Below are 23,513 nucleotides of genomic sequence, written 5' to 3' on the forward strand. Positions count from 1 at the left end.
ATAGCTGAGTGGGTGAGAGGCCCACTGGGGGCCTCCTTGGCTGCCTGGTATAGTGGCTCAGCCATATTAGCAAAATAGGGGATCCAGTGCCTAAAGAATCCCACCAGGCCCCAAAATGAAAGAATATGATCCTTCATATTGGGGCCTGTAGGTCTCTCAGAACCCGCACTTGGTCAGGGGTGAGGGTCTAAGAGCCTCAGCTAAGTTGAACACCCAAGTATATTAGAGTGGGAGAGCACAGTTGAGCTGCAGGATGGGGAGGATGATCCCAAGGGAAGCAAGGAGTTGGCCATCTGGGACAAAGACAGGGAGGGCCTGTGGAGTAGGAGGTCATCTACGTACTGAAGAAGTGAACTAGCATTGAGGTCTAAGGAGGAGAGGTCCTGGGCCAAGGCCTGGCTAAAGGAATGTGGACTATCCCGAAAGCCCTGAGGGAGAACTGTCTGTGAGTTGTCTTGAAGCCCTTGTATCAGGGCCCTTCCAGGTGCAGGCAAAAAGAAAATAAGAGTCAGGGTGTAGGGGGAGAGTAAGGAAGGCATCTTCTAGGCCAAGGATGGTAACGTGGGAATTCGTAGGAGGAATGTTAGAGCTGAGGCATAGGGGTTGGTAACCACAGAGCGGGTTGGAATAACGGAGGTCCTGAAGTAAGCGGTAGGCACTGGAGGGCCCATGCACAGGGAGAATGGAAATGTTGCAAGGCGAGTCAGTAGGGATTAGAAGTCCCTGACACAGGAGGTGGGTGATGATGAGCTTGAGACGGCAATGATAGGTCTCAGAAAGGGGGAGCTGGGATCTTGAAGGAGAAGGAAGAAGGATCCTTAGGGAAAACTAGGACCGAGTGGTGGTGGTGAGCAGTTACCAGAGTGGAGATATCCCATACTTAGGGGTCGACAGGATCTGGTAGGGTGGAAACAAGGTTGTCTAGGGTAGGGATCTGTGAGGCAGTCAAGGGAAGAAGAAGACAGTCAAGAGAGGCTGTGGGGATCAGAGAGAGGGTGGCCCCAAAGTGCCTGCGGACATTGTGACCAAGTAAAGGCATGACTAGAAAAGAATGTGAGAAAAAATCATCCTGCAAGAATATAAGAGGGCTGGAGGGATGGCTCAGTGGTTAAGAGCACTGACTGCTCTTCCAGAGGTCCTGAGTTCAATTCCCAGCAACCATATGGTGGCTCACAACCATCTGTAATGGGATCTGATGCCCTCTTCTGGTGTGTCTGAAGTTAGTTACAGTGTACTCATACATGAAATAAATAAATACATAAATAAATACATAAATAAATAAATAAATAAATCTTTAAAATAAAAGAATGGGGTTGGGGATTTAGCTCAGTGGTAGAGCGCTTGCCTAGCAAGCGCAAGGCCCTGGGTTCAGTCCCCAGCTCCGGAAAAAAAAAATAAAAGAATATAGGAAAGTGGGCATAGTCAGTTGGTGGGGATCCCATCCACTCTTGTAACAGAAATTGGTGATGGGTCGGTGGGACCTGAGTGGGAGGTCAACACATAAAAGTTAGCCCTATGTCCACCCAGAAGGTGATGAACTAACCCACTACCTGGAACATGAATTTGGGATCTGCAAGAGTGACAGGAGTCCCCTGCCAGGCCGATAAGCCTGAAGGTCAGCAGAGTTTGAGGTACCTGTGCTGATGGGACTGGTCCCTTGTGGGGTGGCACAGAGGACAAGCCTACATTGGGGCATTCTGACTTCCAGTGGTAGGGCTGTCTGCAGACAGAGCACGGGTTGCTGAGGGGTGGGGCACTTGCAGGATCAGTGGCCTTCCTGGCTGCATTTGAAACAGGCTCCTTCCTGTTGGTGTTGACACTGACTGGACCCCAACGGGATGGTCTGATGGATCTCCCTTGTTCCCTCTGCGGGATAGCCAGTGGCCTCAGGGCAATCGCCAAGTCTCAGGCTTGGGGTGCAGCCCTGTTGGGAAGATGACTCAGCTGCCTCCTCTCAGGCGTTAAAGACCTTAAAACCATCTTTACCAACTCCTGTATGGGGGTTTGGAGGCCATCCTCAGCCTTCCCCTCTCCCGAATATCTTTAGATGATTGGGAAATAAATTGGGTAGCCAGGGCGGCAGTACCTGCTGGGGAGGTTGACTCAAAACCAGTGTGTTAAACCATGGTTTGTTTATTTTTTTTAAATGATTTTCATTAGCTTCCCGTGTAATTTCACAGAGCGTGTTGAAGTTAACAGTTTTATTTAAGACTATGTCCACTCCCCAAAAGAGACCATGAGGTCTCTCCTTTGGTGGTCATTGTGACCTGGCTATTAATTCCAATTAGGTTCTCTGGTCAGCACCGCTGTGTCACCCACAGGGACCGTATTGTCCACTAGGTGGCTCTGGTCTGTATGCTGTCTGCAGCCTGAACCGGTCCACGTTCCTCGGGAGTGAGGGTAGAGGCCTGGATGACATAAAGATCATGTCAAGTTAGGTCGTAGGCCTGGCAAAGGAAGCCTCTTTAGTATAGGTGGATGGGAGGGCAGAGAAGGGGGCCTTTCCAGTCTGGGAGAAGTCTTGGAGGGAGAAAGGAACTACTGGGGGTGGGGGTGGGGTGTTCCGGGAAGTGGGCCAGTATGTGGATGGCAACCATAGGTGGAACCTGTGGTGAAGAAGGCAGAGAGGCAATGGGAGGAGAGAGAGAAGGGGAGGGGCAAGGGTAAGGGGGAGAAACTTAATTGTCCTTGGCTTTTGTCTCTGAGGGAGGGGAAGGAGAAAGAGGTGGGTATAAGGGAGCAGGCTAGCCAATAGGCGGCATTTTGATAGTAAAGTAAGGGGAGGGGTCAGCAGGGAAGGAGGAAGGGGCGGGTATAGGGAGGAAGGTTGGCCAATAGACTCAAGCTTATGGTGGTGTAGGAGCGGAGTACTAGACAGGGCTGGGGAAGGGGTTGGAGTACCTGTGATTCAAGTGACTCAGTCCGGGTAAAGGGTGGTTCACCAATCCCCCCAGTGAAAGTGTCTGTCGAAACCTTGGCCAACAAAACTTGAGCCATTGGGCACTGACTACAGAGGGAGGGAAAGGAGCAGTTCTCAAAATCCCGTTCAGGCCGTCTGTCCCTATACCAGCAGAAAATTTCAAGATCATGAAGGATGTTACAGTCAAGAGTATCTCCCAGTGACCATTTGGACTCATGTCCAAGGCGTATTGTGGCCATGCCACAGAACAAAGAGGAACCAGGTGCTTTGAACTTATGTTATGGTCCAAGACAGCCCCGATTTGGATAAATTGCATACCAGATACCGCAAGGGCCACCGTCTCCAGGCCTTGCCAGAAACACTGAGGCCTAGGATGCATCGTCCCACATGATAGCCTGGGGTGGAAGAGTGGGATTTGGGGAAACCTTGGAAAGGACATCTCGAATCCAAAGGCTCCCTAGTACAAGGTCTTTGTTCTGAATGGAGAGGCTTGCCCCGGCATGGTCAAGACTTGACAGGGGATCCTTAGGTAGGTCCTGAATCTAGAAAGAGGCACCCAGTACCTCTTAGGCTGTGGCTGGGAAATGGCTACTTACCCCAAGTCTTTCGTTGGGTGGAGAGAGGGAGAGAAGTGGTCCCCACATGGCCTGGGCCCTTGCCCACCGGGCTGAGGGCTCAACCTCTCCTAGTTCTTTAGCATCAAGAGAATAGGTTTCTCCACTGATGAAATAAACCAATTCAGCCAAATCAAAAGTATAAAGGCAGGCTTATTTAAACGCAGCTCTCGGGTAAGTTAACCAGTCTCATAGGTAGAGGTCAGTGAAGTCACATCAGGGCTAAAGCAAGGGGTCTTACAGGTTTGGGGCACGGGGCGATGATGTGTGAGCTAAGTGCTGGGGTTATGCCTGTATAATGTAAAGCATGTTAGCCCAGAATTTTCTTCTTGTGGGTGGCGTTGAGGAGGGGGAAAGAGCAAACCGGGTTTCTTAACTTATGCAAGGGATAAGCAGGGGCTCTAACCAAACAGTAACCACGTGTCCTAAGGAGACAGTGTTAGGATTAGGCACTGGGGGTACCTTGCTGGGTCTGGGGAAAGGTGTGATGCTAAGAGATCATGCTATGGAACAGATCTCATGCAAGAGGTTCATGTGAAAGGCCATCTCGGGGTTGGGATATGAGAAAGAGACAGAGGGAGAGATAGAGACAGAGAGAGAGACAGAGACAGAGACAGAGAGAGGCAGGCAGACAGACAGACAGAGACAGAGAAACTGGGAAACAGAGAGAATGAACAAGACACAGAGATAGAGAAAGACCAGGGATGGCTTGATGTTTACAGGGTGTGTGTGTGTGTGTGTCACATAGGGACAATATACAACTTATAGGACAGTGGAAATGTCACAGCGAGTGACGACCTAAGCTGCTAGCACTGAGTTGCTGACGGCCAAGCTGGTAGAGTGCCTGACTTAGAACAGCCCTCCTTTTTGTTTATAAAAGGACGAGGAAGGAGGAAGGGGTCGTGGTAAGGTGGGAATAAGGGTTCCATGCTCTGGGGACTGCTCCCTGCTTTCTAGGATGCTGGCCAAGCCCTGGGAGAGCTGGCTGTACGGCTCTGTGGGGCCATCTGGGGCTAGGAAAGTGCGGGCCTACTTGAAGCAGTCTGTGAGGCTGGAGCCCATGGGGCCAGACACCCTCAGGCTGTCCTGGCTGCTGATCTTGAGTTAGCGCCTGGATCTGGCAGGATGCTGGGACAGATAGATGCAGGAGATAGAGTTAAGGAGTTTAAGGAGTCTTTTCTTAGGTGTCCATTTGAAACTTTTAGACTCATGGTCCTGGTAGCTAGGAGAGGGGAGTCCCCAAAACCAGGGGAAGGGGGATCCCATCCTCAGGGATAAGTAGAATAGGCAGGTGGGGAAACGGGCCGTTGGTTGACAATGCTTCTCTAGAGTTCATTTGACCCAGGAGAGGTGAATTCCGCCTATTCCCTGAAGCTTACGAGAATTTAAGTTTACAGAAAGGAATAAGTTTTAGGTATGTTACCGTTACCACTGTTTGTAATCTGTACCGACATGCACGTTGTAGAAAAGGCAGTGGACACACACCTTTCTGTCATAGTAGAAGCTTAGGAAATGATTTGGGGTTAAAAGCGTGAACACCCCTTTAAGGCGAGCTCAGGATGGACAGAGACCTCCTGTGGAGCAGAAGGGCAAATGCTCACTTGATCTTGATTTTCATTTCAAATATAGACCATAAAAGACTTCTTCCCTCTCTGCAGAAGACTGGGTGTATCAGACAGACAGATTTATTAGTACAAGGAGAAGCACCTTTCAGTCTGTACTTAGAAGGCAACCAAAGGAAATTTAAAATCTTGAGCTTGTGACTATAATAAAAGTAGTAGTGTTTTACTGGAGCTAGATTAATAGTTTATTAGAACTGTATTGATTACTGTTAAAACTCTGGGATTTTGAGGTCTGAATACAACCACAGCATAGCACAGGAAAGAAATCGGAAGCGTCTTTCTTTTTTCTTTTAAATACCTTAAGTTACTGTCTTGCTATGCCTTTACAAATTGCATTTACACACCTTAAAAAAAACACCTTCTTAGACCCTAAAACATCTTCCTAGATCCTCACAAGTTAGGCTTTAAACTTCACACCTTTTTTTCCCATCCAACGCTGACTAAGAGCAGTCATTGTCATGCAGAAATAGTGAAGAGTTACACTGAAATCTGTTTTGTGAGTTTGTCTGGTAACAAGGTACACCGTGCCCCAACCTGGTAGTAGCTCTGGGAGAGTGAGGCCTGGGGCCTGGTATTTATACAGAAGACAACGAGAGGCTTTGGAAGCCTTGGCCGCTGTTGTTAATTTAACAGCGCTGTCACCAGCTTAGTCCTCAATGCCAGGCATCTGAAACAGAGGAATTCCATCTGAGTTAAGTGGGAAGTGCAGACCAAGTAGCTTGTGAATCTATTAAAAATGACAGAGACTTACCAGCTACCTGGACAGTCAGTCACCTGTGGTCACTGGGGCAGAGGTCCCAGGACTGTGTCAGACTTCAGCTACTAGGCCCACAAGAGCCTGAGAGACTTTTCTGTAAAGTAAGAATGTCAGGGAGACTGACCTACCTTGTCTAGGCAAAGCGAGGTGGTCATCTTTCCCCAGTGTCTTGCTTGTCCACAGGTTGGACAGCGTCCTGGCAGCCGTAGCGGTGAAGGGCAGGTTTTGGCCTGGTGTCCAGCCTTGCCACATTTAAAGCAAACTCCAAGTGAAGGTTCTTCTGCGCCCATCGTCTTCTTTGAAGGAGATTGGGGTGCAGCCAGGAGCTGCTGTAGCACGTCTCTCTATCATGGACATCCTTCTTATTAATTTTAAATGCCATATTCTGCAGATCTCTGAAGCATTGGAGGACCATCTATTAGTATACATGACTTAGCGGTCAAAGATTCTCCAAGAGCAAGGAGGTAAATGATACAGTTCCCATTGGGCGGCATAAAGGGGGAGGTCCAAGACCTAAAGTCCAAGGTGTCCCAAGGACTTAGGCACAAGTTGAATAGTGGGTCACCTCACACAGTTCAAGGGCCAGGGCTAAAAGCACAAGGAGACATGGGATTCCTGGTACCATGACTTTCTAATGAAGCCAGAAGATGAAAACCGTGCTCAAAATCCCAAGTGTCACCCAATAGGAATGGTCAGAGGTGGGTACCTCTCCCAGAGACTCAGAGAAGCATCTGCGACAGCTGAGAGGGATCACCCACGAGTTGCTGGTGGTGGGTGTGGTGCCCAGCAATCAGTAGAAGGAATGGCTGTTGCAGGCGGACTGTAGACAAGTGGATGGGGCCCTGGTATAGCTCAGACTCCCAAGGGAGGAGCCGTAAGCACCAGGAGAGCCTACAAAGTTTCGGTAACAATGTTAGGATTAAGTGGCAGTACATTGGCAGGTTGGAGCCATGGTGTGCTGCTAAGAGATCACACCAAGTGACAGATCTTACACAAAAGGTCATCTCAGAATGGGAACACGAGAGGGAAACAGAGACAGAGGGAAACAGAGACAGACAGAGTCTGGGAAGCAGAGAGATCTGGGGTGGCCAGGGCCTTTTAAGTAGTGCACATGACACCTAGGGAAAATACACAACTCAGTGACAGTAGAAATGTGTGTGTGGTGACATAAGCTGGACAGGAGGTATAGCTCACAGTTGAGTACGTGCTTGATGTGTTTGAGGCCCTGGGTTCTATCCTCAGTCCAAGTAAGTAAACCAACTCCAGGTGGGAAGGCCTCTTGGCCTTGGGGTTCTCCCAGGCCCCTCAGCCTCCAGTCGAGATGATGGGAATTTTACTCATCCCTCTGTGAAGTCTGATGCTGAAGTTAGGTGGTACATCCACCGGGCCTCGTGCAGTGCCAGGAACAGAGGTCGCTGTGACCGGAAGAGGCTCCACAGTCGAAAGCCCTGTCTTAGAATGAGGCCACTTACGGGCAGAGATAGGGAGGAGACCTGGATGGAACAGGGCTGCGTGCGGTAGGTACTTCTAGAAGCAAGGAAAATATAGAATCTGTTGAAGAAGGGGACAGACAATCTTGACTGCTGGAATCTCCATGTCTATCAAACCAGAGCTGATTCGTGGGAAAGCATGGATGCTAGTATGAGAGATCTTAGAGGTCATGCCTTTGCTCCAGGTGATGGCTGGCACTGGGCTGCCTTAAGGATGCCACTCTGCTGAGCAAGGGGTGAGGTGGCTCAGAGGGGCACCTGGGAAAAGTGAGAAGACTCCCAAAGAGGCCCGAGCAAGCCAGGATCTGGAGTGCACTGGGATGAGTAGGGCTCGCCACAGAACCACAGGTAGCAGAGAGTAGTGTCAGGATGGTCTGGGAAGTGTTTGTAGAGATGTAGGGAGCAGAGGAAAAGGATCATGGGATGGGGGAGGACAGAGCTGAGCTGAGGGGCAGGGGGAAGGAGAGCAGGTTTACTTATGTGTACTCTACAGTGGCATCAGACGCGTGGGTGTAGACATACACGCATGTCAACAGAGTAAAGCTGTATGTTTTTCTATGAGCACACATACAAGATAGGTAGGGAGAAAATCATGAAAAAGACACGCCGTGCTGAGTGGTTGATAGAAAGGGCAAACTACTGTCTGTGAGCTTCTTAACAGCCAAGGCAAAGAGACGATGAGAAACTCGGGGTATATATGCCAGAAGAACCTCATATGGTACCCCCAAATAGGAGATGCAGAGGCACCATCGACTGCTAGCGGCAAGCCCCGTGGCCACTCCACCCCACTCACCCCTGTTTTGTGCAGCAGTGAAGCTCCACCAGAGTCCAGCCAGAGATCTGGGAGAGGCTGTAGAGCATGCAAGGGCTTGCTGCTCAGCGGCAGCGAGATGATCTGGCTGGAGGCAAACTAAAGTCTCATGAAGTTAGTCAGTCTGGGTTGGCAGCCAGAGATGAGGAGAGGGTACAGGCTGCCCTGCACTTTGAACCCACTCTGCTGGTGTTCCTGGCAAGTATGATTCAGTCCCCAGTCCCCAGAATGCCGTTAGAAAGGGGAGGGGGCTGTTTAGTCCCCACAGAAGCCGCTTCTCACTTGTAGCAGCCTTGAGAAGTAAGGACCACCTCTGCTCACCATGACAACCCCACATCCTCCTGCATCTTACGATATGGACACTCAATCCTGAGCCTGGCCTGGGGGACTCTTCCCGCCCAGCGTTAACCAGGCTAAGACTATTGCTAGATGCAGGAGTTGGAGCACAGCTCATCAGTCCCTGGGGAAAGCTTCTGAGCCGGACTCTCCCTGGCCTCTGGGTGGTGTTGATAGTGAGATCACAGCCAGCGTTTCTCTCTGGGTCGACCGTTTGGGGGGGGGGTGTAGACAGGTAGAGATAGGAGAGTAAAAAGGGGTGAAAGGAGTTCCTTCCTACTCTAGCCAAGAGCTGAGGCGGTGGGTTTGCAGAGGGACAGCGTGGCATCTCAGTGACCGGCACTTCTTCCTTAGCCCGCCTCCTACAGTGATTGACATCAAGCTGGACAAACCTCAGGAGCCCCCGGCCAGCGAGGGCGGCTGCTCCTGCTAATGCACAGCCCACTCGGCTTCCTCAACACCACTCACTTGTTTTGCCTCCTATCGGTTAGCTTCCTAACGGGGTGGGAACTGAGTTTATCAAGACGGGAGGATCTTTCTTTTCTCTCTCTCTCTAGGAGTAGGGTGGGACATGGGGAGGGAGGCTGGGCGTCAGGGACCACGTCACTCTTAAACAGCTGTTACCTAAACGACTATTTTTTGGTTTGGTTGTAATATATTGTACTTTATTAAGATTGCCAAAAACTGTTAAAATTTAAAAAAAAAAAATTTAAATCATGTGTATACAACTTTTTGCCAGATAAGAAAAGTAGTCATTTTTATTTGAAAGAAGTGCTTTTTTTGTTTGTTTGTTTTTGTATATTTGTAAACTTACAGAGAACCTCTCTACACACCCCTTCCTTCCTGTTCTCTTGGAACCGTGTGTCACCTCTATTATCCTCCTACCCCCAGCCCAGAAAATTAAAGCAATTAACTGAACAGTAGTAATTACGTTCTAGTTTTGGGTCACATGGCCCAAGCCAACCAAGCCCAGGACCCCATAATCAAATCAGACTTTAATCTAACAAAACGGCCTCAGTGGGGCCATTATTGAGCCCTTCCTTGGCAGAGTGGGGCACATTCGCAGGTCCCTGAGTGGAAATGAAGGCCCTTGGACCATAGCTTCAGCAGCAAACCCCTCGGCTGCTTCTGCCTCTTCTCCTTCCCTGAAAAGCAAACATGGGGTCAGAGAGCACAGGCAACAGTGTGTTCTCTGGGCTGACCCAGTGACGAGCAGAACAAGAAGTTACCGGAAGGACGGGGTGCTCTTGGCAGCTGCGGGCTGAGGCAGTGTGTGGTCTCAAAGGTTGTAATCTACTGGCCCCACAGCTGACACATGTGGTTAGGCTGACGCCTAGGGCACATGCCATCACTGCAGCTGTGGTTGAGGAAGAGAGGGGGTGTCCGCCGTGACTCTGAACGCTCCGTGTTCTCAGACCCTTGGTTACCGATCTTGCCGAACACTGTCCTGGAAAAGTTGATTCCTCGGGGTGTTCTCACCCCTGGCATGGTACGTTTGCAGTCTTTGTATGAATACCTTTGGTTGAGAGTGCTGCGGCTGCACTGCAAGCATCTTGGAGTCACTGTGGGGTTTCCAGAAGGCTGCCCAGGGCACTGCCACCTGCCCCCCCCCAGCAGGCTGTCCTTGCCGTCTCCACTCATTCCCCAGACCGTTTCTGTCCTGAAGACCTTCAGAGTCTCTAACAGAGAGTGCTCTTCTCAAAGCAAAATAACTCACATTGTAACTCACGACCCATCTGTCTGCCCTTGGGCAGGCCTGGGGCAGTGACTCTAATCAGAACATCCCAGCCCCAATAGCAGTGGTTCTTCTTCCAGACTGCTGGTGGGCAGAGTGAATTGTCTCCACAGGGCAGAACTCCAGCAAGGAAGTTGGCATGAATGATGGAATCTCTCAAAAATGAGTTCAAAATGGCAGGCTGATTCTGTGAGTGGGCCTGTCATGCCCCTCCATCATGGGAGACAGTGTCAGAGCCGGCTCTGGTGAAGGAGAGGAAGCAGGATCCCCCTGGGTGCCTCTTCCAGAAGGCAAGGACCAATGTATGAGCATAACTGAAGTGTCACGTGTTTAGTTTTTATATGTGTGTACATAACTATACTTAGAGATAGACTTGTGTATACACCCTCCACACATCCTCACATACACATGTGCTCACTGTATATCCGCGTCTCTCCCGCTCACCACTTGGAACTTGCATTGTGATTCCGGTTTTTGGGAAAAAAAGTATGCAGTGTACTGAAATAAGAAATAATTCAATATTGTCAAATAACTTGTGGTTGTCTTGCCTTCAATAAAAATAGTGCATAGATGTGTTAAACTACAAGCAAAAATAGTCCACAGAATTACCTTCACACTGCTTTATGTACCTGTGTGCACAGGTGTGCATGCCGTCGTGGGCCAGTGTCCCACCCCCCGTGTGGACACCCCACCTATGTGGTGCTTGTTGGAAGAAAGCGTACTTACCCCGTGGTGACAGCAGCCTGGCTGGCAGTGAGGGGCTTTGCTGGTGGCCTCTGGCAGAGCCCCACTGTCAGAACTCTCTACTGGCTCTCACTGAATGAATGTAGGGTGAATTTTAACCTTCTTGACCCTGAATAACCTTTCTTGTATTCCTGTAACTCGGATTAGAAGCTCCATTCTCTCGCTTGTACACACAATCTAAGGCATCATGGTCTGCTGTTAGAGACAGCAGGTGCCATGTCAGACACTATTTCTGGTTGATCCAGCCTAAGGAACCCTGCCTTCCTAACCTGTGCACAAAATTCCTTCTTGAGTTTAGGCTCTCCCAGCCCTGCGGCCCCTGAAAATGAGGGTTCTGCCCCATCACTCTCCCATCCCAGAGGTACCCTGGCCTTCTTTTCCTCAGCCAAGCTACCCATTTCCTTCCCTAAAGGCAGTTAAAGCAGCCAGGCCTTAACACAGAACCGTATTGGACCTGGGCTCTCCCCTTGACCATCACCACCATCATCCTACTTGTAGGTAGGATCCAGTCAGGTTCTCTTAAAGACGTCCTGAAATTATGTGTCCCTGTTTTTGCTAAATTCAGATCAGTCAGAGGACAAAGTGGAGGATTCCTCGTAGGGCATGATCTCTGGACACTGTGTCTGGCCTGGCAGATGGGCATGGCCCTCTTCCTTTTCTTTAGGAGCCTTGAAGGACAATTGTCAATAAAACTTCTGTGAGCAGTGCAGAAATAGTCTGAGATTGAAAAGGCAGGTAGCATAGCTGTACACACCTGCAGACCAAAACAAAGGTGTGACGTCAGTGTCCTGAGTGCTGGTATTGCTGTGGGGTCAGAGGCTACAGTGCTTGGTGGTGAGAGCCTTGCTGTTATATCAGTCGCCACTCTCTGTCGACATCTTTACACATTTCCCAGTATCTCAAGATCCAGGAAGCCATGGCCACACCAGTTCAATGTCTCAGGAAACAAAGATAAGAATTTCGAAGGGGTAGCTAGGAGTGTAGTTGCCTGGGCCTAGTCTCTATCCCAGTGGCTAACCAATGTCAGAGATCTAAGCGCTGCTGGCTTCAGCATCCTGTGGGCAGAACAGTTTATTCCTCCTCCATATGGATGGGGGAGAGGCTGTCAGCAAAGACTGGGTAGCTGAGGATGGGGAGTTAGTGACACAAGAACCAGCTAGCAAGAGTCTGTCTGAGTGTCAAAGGCTCAGGGCTCGATGCCCACTAGTTTCTAAACTACCTCTCCCCCAAGAATGGGAGGCACCGTGACCTTGCCACAGCACTGGGAGCCAAACCCTTCCTGTTGCACAGGTGGGAGAACTGGAAAAGACAAGGTCACCCCCAAGCCAGAGATGATCAGAACTAGTGTTGGCATTCTTGATGGAGGACTGCTGTGCTCATGCCCCTAAGCCATCTCTACTGCGTGGCTTACGTAAGGGTATTCCCAGCCCGACTAGCTAGAGAAGATAGGTGCATTTCAGGCTCTCACTGTAAGGAAGGGTGGTCCCCAAATCTACTTGCATTGTCTGTGTACACACACACACACACACACACACACACACACACACACACACACACACACACACACACGGAGCAGTAGTCAGGGTACCCTTTTCATTTTTGTTTGAAATCAACTTCTTCGCTACTCCGAAAACTTGCAGTTTCAATGTGCAGACCCCTTGGACTCCAGACCCCGTCTGATTGACACTCTCTGCAGTGCGGTATGATTATCAGGAAAACCTTGCAGCGGGAGTTCGGATGGGCCCTTCAGGAGGCAGGAAGCCTCCATAGCAACGAAGGCCAGCCTGCCTGTTGTAATGTGTTGACTTCTCACCTCACCTGTCCTTCAAAGTGAGGAGCAGAGGGCAGCATCTCCATCTGTACTGGGCTCAGAAGGCACAGTGGCCATATTGACTTTACATTCAACTGTGTAATATGTGGAAGACTCAGCATGTTGGTCAAACAATAAACTGTCCTAATTCTCGACACAAAACTTCTTGTTGACTGTTTCTAAGTGGTGTAGCTATATATCAGGGCTTAAAAGCAGGTTTCCTCAAAGGCCCTGTCTGTGTGGTGTGTCCCCTCCACAGAGCCCCTTTTCCCTGCTCACCTGGGCTCTTCACCAGTTCTAAAAGAAAACTGAGGACTAGTGAGATTGTGTCACCAGCCTTTCCACATCTAATCTGTTTGGGAAGCTCTGGGAGAGACCAGGACTTGGGAGTGTATTCACCATCACCCCCACGCTCTACATGACATGGCTAGGAAGAGGTTAGGAAGGCAGAACGCAGGGAGGGACTATTGATTTCCAGACCATCAGTTAAAGGGAAGTTAAAGGGTAATTATGATTACCTTTAAAATGGTACCAACCATGATTACCCGCAGCTTACCCCACAGCAGTTAGGGAACAGTCTCTGAGAGGTCCCTTGGATCTTGACAACCTCTGACAGGTACCCTCAGAGCCAAGCTTGCTCTCGGATCAGTTCCCGAGAATGCTGGAAGGGCACTCTTCAAGTCCAAGTTCCTCAGTGACCTTTCTGTCTGAATGATTCTAAAAGTTCTGGGACACTCCAATTTGCCACAAGGCAGCTACTGGTTAGCAGAAGCTATGAAAGTCCCTGCCCACTAATCTAATGGCCTTAGATCGGCCATCTAGTCATAAGGTGTGCGGTGACCAGTTGCAGGGGATGGGGAAGGGTAGACGGCTGAGAGCCTGAGAAAATGACTACGTGGTCCAGACTGTGAGAACAGCCAGTCTTTCCCCAGGGCAGTAGTGTTCTGGGCCACAAGGCTTCACACCAACCACTGAGGGAATGGTTGCTCTCTTTGGGTAAGATGTTAGCACAGCTGCCCGCAGTTCCTGAAGACTGAGGAGGTATTCCAGGCGGGTGTGTGAGATGACAATGACACTGTGATGGCTCTGCTTAAAGTGCAATTGGCAAGGGCAGGGGCTACGGGGCGACTTTCCTCATCACTGCACGAGTGGCCACTGTTTGTTACGCTCTGATTTAATAGATTTTGGGAAAACCTTGTAGCCTTGGGGAAAAGAAATTACACACACACACACACACACACACACACACACACACATACACACAACACGCCCATACACATGAATACATACACAACTTTTTTTTCCAGGCCAATAGAACTAGGTATCCTCTGCTGCTTGAGGCTACCAGAAGAGAAACAGCCTACCTAGTACCCCGTTAGCACAGGGGAGAGGGACGCAAAGAGGCAATTTGGGGGAAGAATGGAATGAGCCAGCTGGAACGTTGGCAATTCTTTAAGAAAGAAATGGAAGCAGCACATGGTGGATGAAATGGTGCAGCAGACACTGTTGTGGCTGCCAATTAATCTTACTCAAACTGACCGGGTGGCTGAGGCAGCAATGTTCTGGGTTTTCAAATGACACACACACACACACACACACTCACTCACACACACCACACACACTCACACACACAGGCACACTCACACGCACACGAAGCCTTAAATTTTAAAATGCCTTAAACAGCTCAACAGCTGGAGCACTCCCAGGCCTCCCCGTAGCTAACACCTCCCCTGATAGCCATGAGTTATTACTAAGACTATATTTTATCTTTGTTGCCCTAGACCCAGTCAGGGGTGGGTGGGTGTGTGTGTGTGTGGGGGGTCCTCTTCCCTGGCTCTTACATGATCGCCAGTCTCCCTTCTGCACCTCACTCCTTTCCTGGCATGGCAGCTCTATCTTCCTCCTCCTCCCTCAGTCCCCTGTCCCCGAATCCTAAAGTCCCACCCGTCTCCCTGCCCAGCCGTTGGCAGCCAGCTACTTTACTTACCTGTCAAAACCAACTGGGGGCAGAGACCTGTCCTGTTCATACACGAGACCAAGGCCTAAATTCCTACTATCTGTCTGAGATAAGGTTTTTCTCCCTACTCCTGCCTGACCTATATGAGATCAAAGGCCACCATTTATTTATTTATTCATCAATGTATATTTAAATTTCTCTTCTGTGGAGATTAATCTCTCTGTGGGGATATATATATATATATATATATATATATATACTTTCTCTTTATGAGTTAAATTAATATCCTTTCTTATTTAACTTCAATTAAATTACCTTCTTACTTTGTAAGCCTATTAATTTGTCATACCAGGCTAAGTAATCCCAGAATTCCCATGGATCCCATGTTCAAAGAACCCAGCTGCCTGCAATGGCATAGACATTTCAAATTTCCTTCAAAGCCATTACCATTTCTCCTTTCTATCCTTAAAAACAATTAAATCCACTTTTATTCATGCTCCCTTCAGTGGAGATTAACATCTCTGTGGGTACATATATTATGTCACCTTTCTCTTTATACAACCTGAACTAACAAGTATTTAACTTTAATTAATTTTTCTTTTATATTTTTGTATGAGCCTATTTTTAGGCTTATCTTTTTTCCTTAAAACAGTTAAATCTTCTTTGATTTTTATCTTATTTAGGTCTGTTTCCTTTAGCCTGTCTTACCTCAGCAGAGCTTTTAGTTCTGTGGCTTAAGCTCTTTGCAGCAGCCCAGAACAGAGTGTCTGCCTGAATCTTTAGCCCACTGGCCCTGTCCCTGGGTCGGCCTTGGTGTGTTCTAACCTCAGCCACAAACCCCAGAATCACATGTGCCAAACTAGCATGAATTTTTACCTTAGTTTTGAACCTGCGCAGCTTGGAGGAAGAACCACGTGGCTTAGCTGGGCTGAGAAACCATCCTCCCACCTCCTAACCCTAAGGGAAAGCATGTGTGCTCTATTTGGGTATCTTGAATTGACTTTTGTTATTTTTTATTATTTTGTCTTGTCTTTTTTTTTTTCCCCCGGAGCTGAGGACCGAACCCAGGGGCTTGCACTTACTAGGCAAGCGCTCTACCACTGAGCTAAATCCCCAAGCCCATTGAATTGACTTTTAAAAGTGGGTCTAAGCCCCTCGTTGGGCCATCTGTTGTAGTTGTCCCTCGCACTCCTCTGGCGCTCCTCACTACCAACCCCAATGTTCTGGGCTCCTGAATAAAAAGCACACACATGTAGCCTTATAGTTTAATATGCCTTAAACAGCTCAATAGCTGGGCCACTCCCAAGCCTCCTCCATTAGAACACCTCACGTCAGGAAGTGCTGGAGGCCTTGGGAAGCAGTGGCAGGGTTTCCCAGCTGCTGTTCATTAAGAGCCGAGGCCTCTCCAGAGACCACGAGGCACCTAGCAGTGAGAAGCTACTACGTCATGGCTCATGGAAGAGTTCTTTACTCCTTCTTCAAGGCAGCAGCCCATAGCAAAGCCAGACCTATGCATTCCAGGCAAGCCTTCTACCACCCTAGCTTCCAGCCTGCCCAGTTTGCCTTCTGCTCAGGACCACATCAGGCTGTGAATAACATTTATCCTCATCTCCAGCCTCTCACTTTTTAATGTACTGATTCTACCACTAAGTAAAAATCTCTTTATTACCCAGAAAAAAGGGAGGTCAGGGAACACGCTTTCTAGCGAAGTTTTTCATGAGCACCTACTGTGATGTGAACATCCTTCGTCGTGCTCCTCCCAGTTGTCTGTGACTAGTGTGAACAGCAGTGTGCAAAAGGCAGTAAGAATCCCAGCAGCAATAATGTCTCCCAGTGAGAACTGACAGGTCGTCTCCTGACGCATCTCTTCTGTGCTATACCTGTTCCATACACCATAAGCAAGGCCAGTAGGTATTTTAAGGGGTGGGAAGCTGAGTACTTGTGACAGGAATCGTGGTCTGGCACTGCATTGTCAGTCCAAGAGACCCACAGGGAGGCTATGTGGTAGCAGGCAGAGGCTTGCTGGACTGCCCAGAGGACACCCATGTGCTTACCCTGTCACTCATGTTTGACTTAATGTTCCCAATGCAGTTACTTATCAGACACCAGTCACTTATAAAAGCAGTGAGAACACAAATGTTGAAGACAGCATCACTTTAAAATGGTAACATTTTTTAAAACATGAACGAATACGTATTTAAATGCACAGTGGACATCTTTACCTTGTACTGTCCCATAGCACTCTAGCTGGGCTGACACGACAGGAGCTGACCAGGCAGCTCAGGCTCACCTGAGGCAGCAGTGCGCGGTCTCTAGAACACTAACCCGTGACTGCCTGGGGAGTCAGCTCTTAGGCTGCCATGTGAGGTGACTCTAGCTTTTGAACCTGAGGTGGAGTAGAGCCAGGTCACTGAGCCCATGAAGAGCACACTGTCAGTCAGACCCTGTGGTTCTAAAGCCATCTTCACTGTAACGACCTTCACATCCCAGACTTCACTAAGAGTGGACAATGTATTATGCCTAAACGAGGGGCAACTGGAACTTAACTTGTTCCACAATCAGGCAGGTCTGGCCCCAGGAAAAGGGACCAGTGCAGAAAGGCAGGAGACAAGGACTTCTTGATCCCCTACTCTCATGGTGATGCCCTCTCTGCTATGTCTCAAGCTAATGGGATCTACACCCAACACGTAACAGAGGGAGGACATGGGAATTAAGTAAAAAGGACTTGTTGGGAAAGGAGCTGAAGGGGAGGGAAACTCAAGCTGGTGTAATTGTTTCAAAAACCGAAGAAACACTACAAACAACGACACGGCCTCTTTATCAGTCTCACAGGACCAAGGTTTGTGGTCAGCGATCTCCTCAGGCGATCTTGGCCAGCCACTTCTCCAAGTCCTGGACGTCCGCAGAGCCAGCATCCCCTCGTCCACCCTTGGCACTACACTCCAGGAACTCCACTTTGAGGGGCAACTGGGAAAATTCAAATTCTTTGCCTTTCTTTCCCAGCTGAGCAGGTGCAGTACTGGAACTGTCCAGGGTGCTGGGAGCAGCAGACCGGGTGACTCGCAAGGTGTTACTGGGGGCAAAGGGACAAGTCAGAAGCAACAAGCCACAAATTCCTATCAGTTCCCAAATCTGTTGGCACCCATTAAAGACTGATGGGATAAACACCAGTCAGTACTGACACTGCTGGCTTGCCCTTTATATCCATGGATCATGGCTTCACACAGACAGGGGAGATGGGTCCAACCTGTCTTGTTAGCCAGACACCAGTGGGCTAGGAGACCCAGGTCACACCAGCTCTTTTAAGTCTATACCTACTAAGATCTCCTGAATGACAGCAGTGAAAATAGTTTTAAATGTATGCTGTGGCTGGAGAGATGGCTCAGTGGTTAAGAGCACTGACTGCTCGTAGAGGTCTTGGTTTCAATTCCCAGCAACCACATGGCTCATGACCATCTGTAATGGGATCCCATGTCCCCTTCTGGTGTCTAAAGAGAGTGATAATGTACTCACATATATACAATAAATAAAATCTTTTTAAAAAATGTATGCTGTATTATCAAACTCAGGGTCTTGAAACTCCAGGATGGGTAGATAGGAGCTTATTTTTTTATTATGAGTCTCCTTAGTTATAACATTCATACATCCACAGATTTTAAGGTCTCATCCGTCCTGTTTATCTGTAAGTGGGGAGACCTTCCCAAACGAAGTCACTTTACTGCCAGCGGCTGGTCCTGTACAGCACGTAAACAGCAAGCCTGCTGACCTCCTGCCAGGGACTACGCTTTATAAATACCACACCCAACTAAAACTACAAGCAGGGCATGGTGTCGCACACCTTTCCCACACTCATCGACATTTCAATAGCTATAAACATCCCATGTCTTTTATAATTCTATTAATTCTTCTAACTCATATTCCATACTACCCCAACTATGACTTTGATCGTCACTAGAACCGAAGCCATGCATGACTCAGCCCATCAACTCCCACACGAGCGCACTCCCACTTACAGCTCCTTCTCCAGCTGCTGCTGAATTAACTTTGCTGATTTTGCCATTGCGATATCTGTGAAGAAAAAAGAGCATTATTCTAGTTTAAACCAGAACGTGTCTTCTCCCTGGACTTCTAGCATAGAAAGAAAATTCCTATTTATATGAAGAAGTTCACTCCCACATTCCTTTGTTAAAACACTTTATCACTATTTCTTCTGTTAAAGTAAATGCTGTATTTGCAGGTTTTTGAAGAATGCTTTAAAACATAGAATACAACAAAATATTGTTTTAGTGCCAATGACCCTAAACTAACTAAGCTTAAGTTTTCCACACCTTACACGCCCTTCAACACTCAACCTGTCTAGTCCATTTAAAGCAAGCATGCAGACATCATGACTGACATTAGATGAGAACTTTCAACATACAACACCATATCAACCCTTTTAAGAGAAACCTCGCACACGGCAATGAGCCCAGGCAGGCACAAGGCCCAAGCCAAATCAGTATTGACTGTCTTCCTCATACAAAACCAAAGAAGCTGGCTGGGGCTAGAGACGCTCAGTGGTTACAGCACTGGCTTCTCTTCCAGAGGACCTGGTTCAAGTCCTAGCACCCACATGTCAACTCACAACTATCCCAGTGGATCCAAAGCCCTCTTCTAATCTTCTCAGGCACCAGGTATGCCTGAGCACCACACACACACACACACACACACACACACACACACTTTAAAATAAGATGCTAAGAGCCATACCACTCATCAGGTATTAGGATTTTTAAAAATCACTGCTGAAAAATGCTCCATGCTCCTGAGAAAGGCAGGCGTGAAAGACCTATGTTACATGGCCTGGCCGCAGAGCCAACCCAAGTGTGAGCGCTGGGATAAGGGGGAACAGTGGTACGGCCTGTTTGGAAGGAGAGGCCCCACCATCCCCCAGAACCAACAGTACATGGCCTCACAAACTAACATTTGGTAAAGTAAGAGAATTTATGATCTTTAAAAAGCACTGTGTCATAAAAAAAGGCTGTAATATCAACACAGCCTGCAGCTGCGAGTCCTTGGGACAACCTGGTAAAAGACCAGGAAAGTAATAGAAACAGATTTTCAGATTAAACCCCTTAATTAATGTCTAATTACAGCTCCTCCCCCATGCTCAGCAATAACGACTGCAGGTGAAGAACTAGTTCCCAGCAGCAGTCCTCCGAGGATCAGCTGCACGCCAGAAGCACCTTGCTTATTGCAGGCTACTAAGAAGGCCGGTGTGTTCTTCAGAGCCATGCTGTCGATGAGGACCTGGTACAGAAACTCAGCCACATCTTTCACCTCCCGCTGGAACGTTGCACTGTCCACCACAAACACCACAGCCCTGCAGGGACGGTTAGAGGGAAGGGACACATGAGCACACAACAGCAAGCAGGAGCCACACAGGATCCCTCCGTGGGACCTGACCTCAGATAACAGCAACAACATCCATCATGTACCAGAGTAACCTCAGACAACAGGTCCTAGGGACCAGGTGGGGAGAATGTGCGATGGCTAACAGGGCCAGGGCAGCTGGACCAGACACCTCACACGAAACTTCTAACTCAAAGGCAGTCTAATACAGGCAGGCTGTGGCCAGAAAATAATTTTAAAGAAATTAAAACACCTGGTCTCCACTGGCTACAACTATGGGGCATAATTGGACACTAACCCTTGGAATAGGAGCCCTAAACGTAAGATTCTATAAGGATTTTCATCAGACCCTCATGGAGGGTGCTAACAAGTGGAAATAGCTGTGGGGTCGGCCTTCCATGTCCTACAGTGACAAAGACCTCCAACCTTATCAATGACACCCGTTCTCTTGGAGGAGGGGCTTTGGATCAATTATAAGAGACATTAATCAGCACCCCCAAAACTGGAGTTTAGAGCAATCTAAGCACATGTTTATGGGCTGGACATGTAGCTCAGTTAGCACACTGCTTGCATAGTAAACACACCCTTCATCCCATCCCAGCCAGCATAAAACCAAGCAAAGTAATCCTGTAATCCGGCACTGAGGAGGTAGAAGCAGGAGATCAAACACTCAAGTTCATTTTTGGCTGAACAGTGAGTTCAAGGTCAGGCTGAGCTACATCAAATTCTACCTCCAAAAAACAAAAACGTCATAATGTATGTTTAAAATTATTTTAGAGGATAATACTAGAAGCAAATAAAAAGAAACAGGAAGGGTATTTTTAAAAGAACACATTGTAAAATAGTAAATAAGATTAGCAACGCAGTGGAAACTAAGCAGAGGTTCTCTCAGCTGAAAAGGACACAGCAAACTCGGCCACAGATCTGAGGGGCTAACGCATCACTCGAGAGAGAATCTGTTAGCTCAACTATCGAAGAGCTAGGGCGGAGAGAAGGGCCCATGCTGTGACAAGCCAGACAGCAGGCAGTGCCATTTTTTGCAATCACAGGGTTTGATGAATCAGGCCCAATGTCTATTTTAATCTTTCACTTGGGGATCTTATGCCTGCAGAGTGTCCATTTGCACCTTGTAGCAATGAGGCACGGAGACCAGATGTTCCAGTTTCTTTGCAATTCCTTTCCACCCACATTAGACTACCTTTGAGTGGCATGCTTTGCAGAGTGGTTGGTCCGGCTGTCCCCCAAGGCCTCTTAGCCCCTGCATGTAACAGATAACGCCCTTCTGTGTAGGGTGGTGAACTTGAATTCCGAACACCCCAAGTCCAAAGACAGATGCCCCTTGGAAAATGACAGCTATGCTAGGAATGGCACTCTCTGTCAGAGCAGATGGGAAGACTCAGCAGTCTCCATGGGATCACTGGAAGAGCTGCTACCCCAGGACCTCACCAAGGACCACAGGAAAAAGAGAGGGCCAAATAAAGTAGCTTCAAGTGAAAGACAGCCAGCAACTGTCACTCATCCTCTAGAAACATTTCTAGCAGCTACACTGAGCAAAACGGAACCTGAAAGGAAGGAGCAGAATTTGGCAAAGAGCAAAGAAATCAGGTCCATTTAAGTAACCACTGGGTGTAAGAAAAAGTAGGGCCACCGGCAGTCACAGAGGTGCATAGTGAAAATAACACAAGGGTCTGCAGAAGCTCAGAGCGCAGGTGCTTATCATGGTTCATGAAAAAGAAATGGGTCCTGATTAGATACTGTTTTTTTATTGTTTAAAACGGGGCAGGAATCCACAGGAAGAAAAATAATATACTTTTAAGTCAGTAGATGGGAAAACAATCTTAGGTCACAGGAAGGATTTTTTTTTTTTTTTTTCCCGGAGCTGGGGACCGAACCCAGGGCCTTGTGGTTGCTAGGCAAGCGCTCTACCACTGAGTCAAATCCCCAACCCCAGGAAGGATTTTTTTAAATGTCACATTGGGGGCTCATGGAAAGAGTACTTGTTACTCTTGTAAAGGACCCAGGTTAGGTTCCCAGCATGCACATCAGACTGCTCACTACTGTTTGTAACTGCAGTCCAGGAGATCCAGCACCATGTTCTGGTCCTCTGGGTACCTGCCCATACAAGGTGCACAAACATACGAACAGGTACATGCACCCAAATTTTAAAAATAAAAATGGCATATACCATAGTAAAAGTATTTTCAATTTAACAGTTTTATGACTGCAGTCTGTGCTATCTTAGTTTTATCTTTAAATGCTGAATATTCTATTTATCAAAATACTTGGATAACAGTGTAATTTTACTACAACTCTAAAATTTTTCCAAGTGACAATGGAAAAAGAAAAGAAAAGCTATTCTTGATACACTTTGAATACAGAGCTTAGGCAGGTCTCAAAGTTGCCATCCCCCTGCCTCTCCTAAGTAGTGTATGCCACAGTGCCCAACAAGAGGGAAAAGAAGAACACCCAATTATGGCCAAATTTAGTAGTTCCAGGTATGTCTCAACTGTCTGAGGAATAAAAATCACATTCTCACCTATGACAGCTTGCTCAACGCCATCTACTGTGGCAAGAAATAATGACAGAATCTAAGTCTAGACATGCTCGACAAAAGGGAGGGTCGAACGCCAGTCAAAAGAAACAGTAATACCTCAGGCACAGTACTGCCAATTAAACTATCAAAACATCATCTCCAAGATGCTTTCCAAATTCAGTTATCAAAATATGTCTTCACATCACTGAAATGTATCATACAAATTTACCTTACTTTTTAATCATTGTTAGAGAGCAAACATGAAGAAAGCATTTAAAACTATAGCATACAAATTTTAGGAAAGAATTTAAAAATCAATGACACGAGGACTTAACACTAAAAATAGTTCTTTCTTAAGGTATCATTTAGTGTAATTTAGGAACAGACATGCTGGGTGCCATGCGCCTCTAGCTTTTGGCTGGGTTATACAAGGGAGATAACAAGGAAGGTCTCTATACCCTGGATCCTGTGAAGTGGACTGCTCCAAACCCACCAGTGGAAAAACACCCAGCAAACTATAGGCTACAAAGCTGCTTGCAAGAGCCATTACTGTAGGGTGAGGAGGCCTCATTGTTCCAGCCACGTGGTGTGGTGGCACTCTACTCTGCTGGACTTCTGATCCACAGACTGGTCAGCCTCTGGTCCAGACCCAGGACTTCAGACCTGCGCTTCCAGAGTACAACTACAGTTGGTACGGCACAGGACTCAAGCCAGGCCTCTCTAGCTGGCCTTTTTGAAGAAAACCAGTTGCGTGGTATCCATGCAAACAAGTAACAGTTATGTCAAAGAACTC

General features: G+C 48.0%; 2 protein-coding genes across 2 annotated transcripts in view; one reads left to right on the forward strand and one right to left on the reverse strand.

Annotated features, from left to right (window-relative positions):
* Window positions 1-9,318, forward strand: part of Rab6b (RAB6B, member RAS oncogene family) — a 66,712-nt gene extending 57,394 nt beyond the window's left edge. Inside the window, exon 8 of the mRNA XM_032910349.1 lies at window positions 8,919-9,318. Within this exon, the coding sequence (XP_032766240.1) occupies window positions 8,919-8,983 (65 nt within the window). The 3' untranslated portion in view covers window positions 8,984-9,318. The remainder of the gene's footprint in view (window positions 1-8,918) is intronic.
* Window positions 9,319-16,935: 7,617 nt separating this feature from the next.
* The window catches only part of LOC116907398 (serotransferrin-like), a 48,176-nt gene continuing 41,598 nt past the window's right edge, over window positions 16,936-23,513 (reverse strand). The window contains 3 exon segments of the mRNA XM_032910351.1: window positions 16,936-17,869; window positions 18,810-18,864; window positions 20,022-20,158. Coding sequence (XP_032766242.1) covers window positions 17,656-17,869; window positions 18,810-18,864; window positions 20,022-20,158 — 406 coding nt within the window. The 3' untranslated portion in view covers window positions 16,936-17,655.

Source organism: Rattus rattus, chromosome 8 (genome assembly GCF_011064425.1).
Source record: "Rattus rattus isolate New Zealand chromosome 8, Rrattus_CSIRO_v1, whole genome shotgun sequence".
NCBI lineage: Eukaryota > Metazoa > Chordata > Mammalia > Rodentia > Muridae > Rattus > Rattus rattus.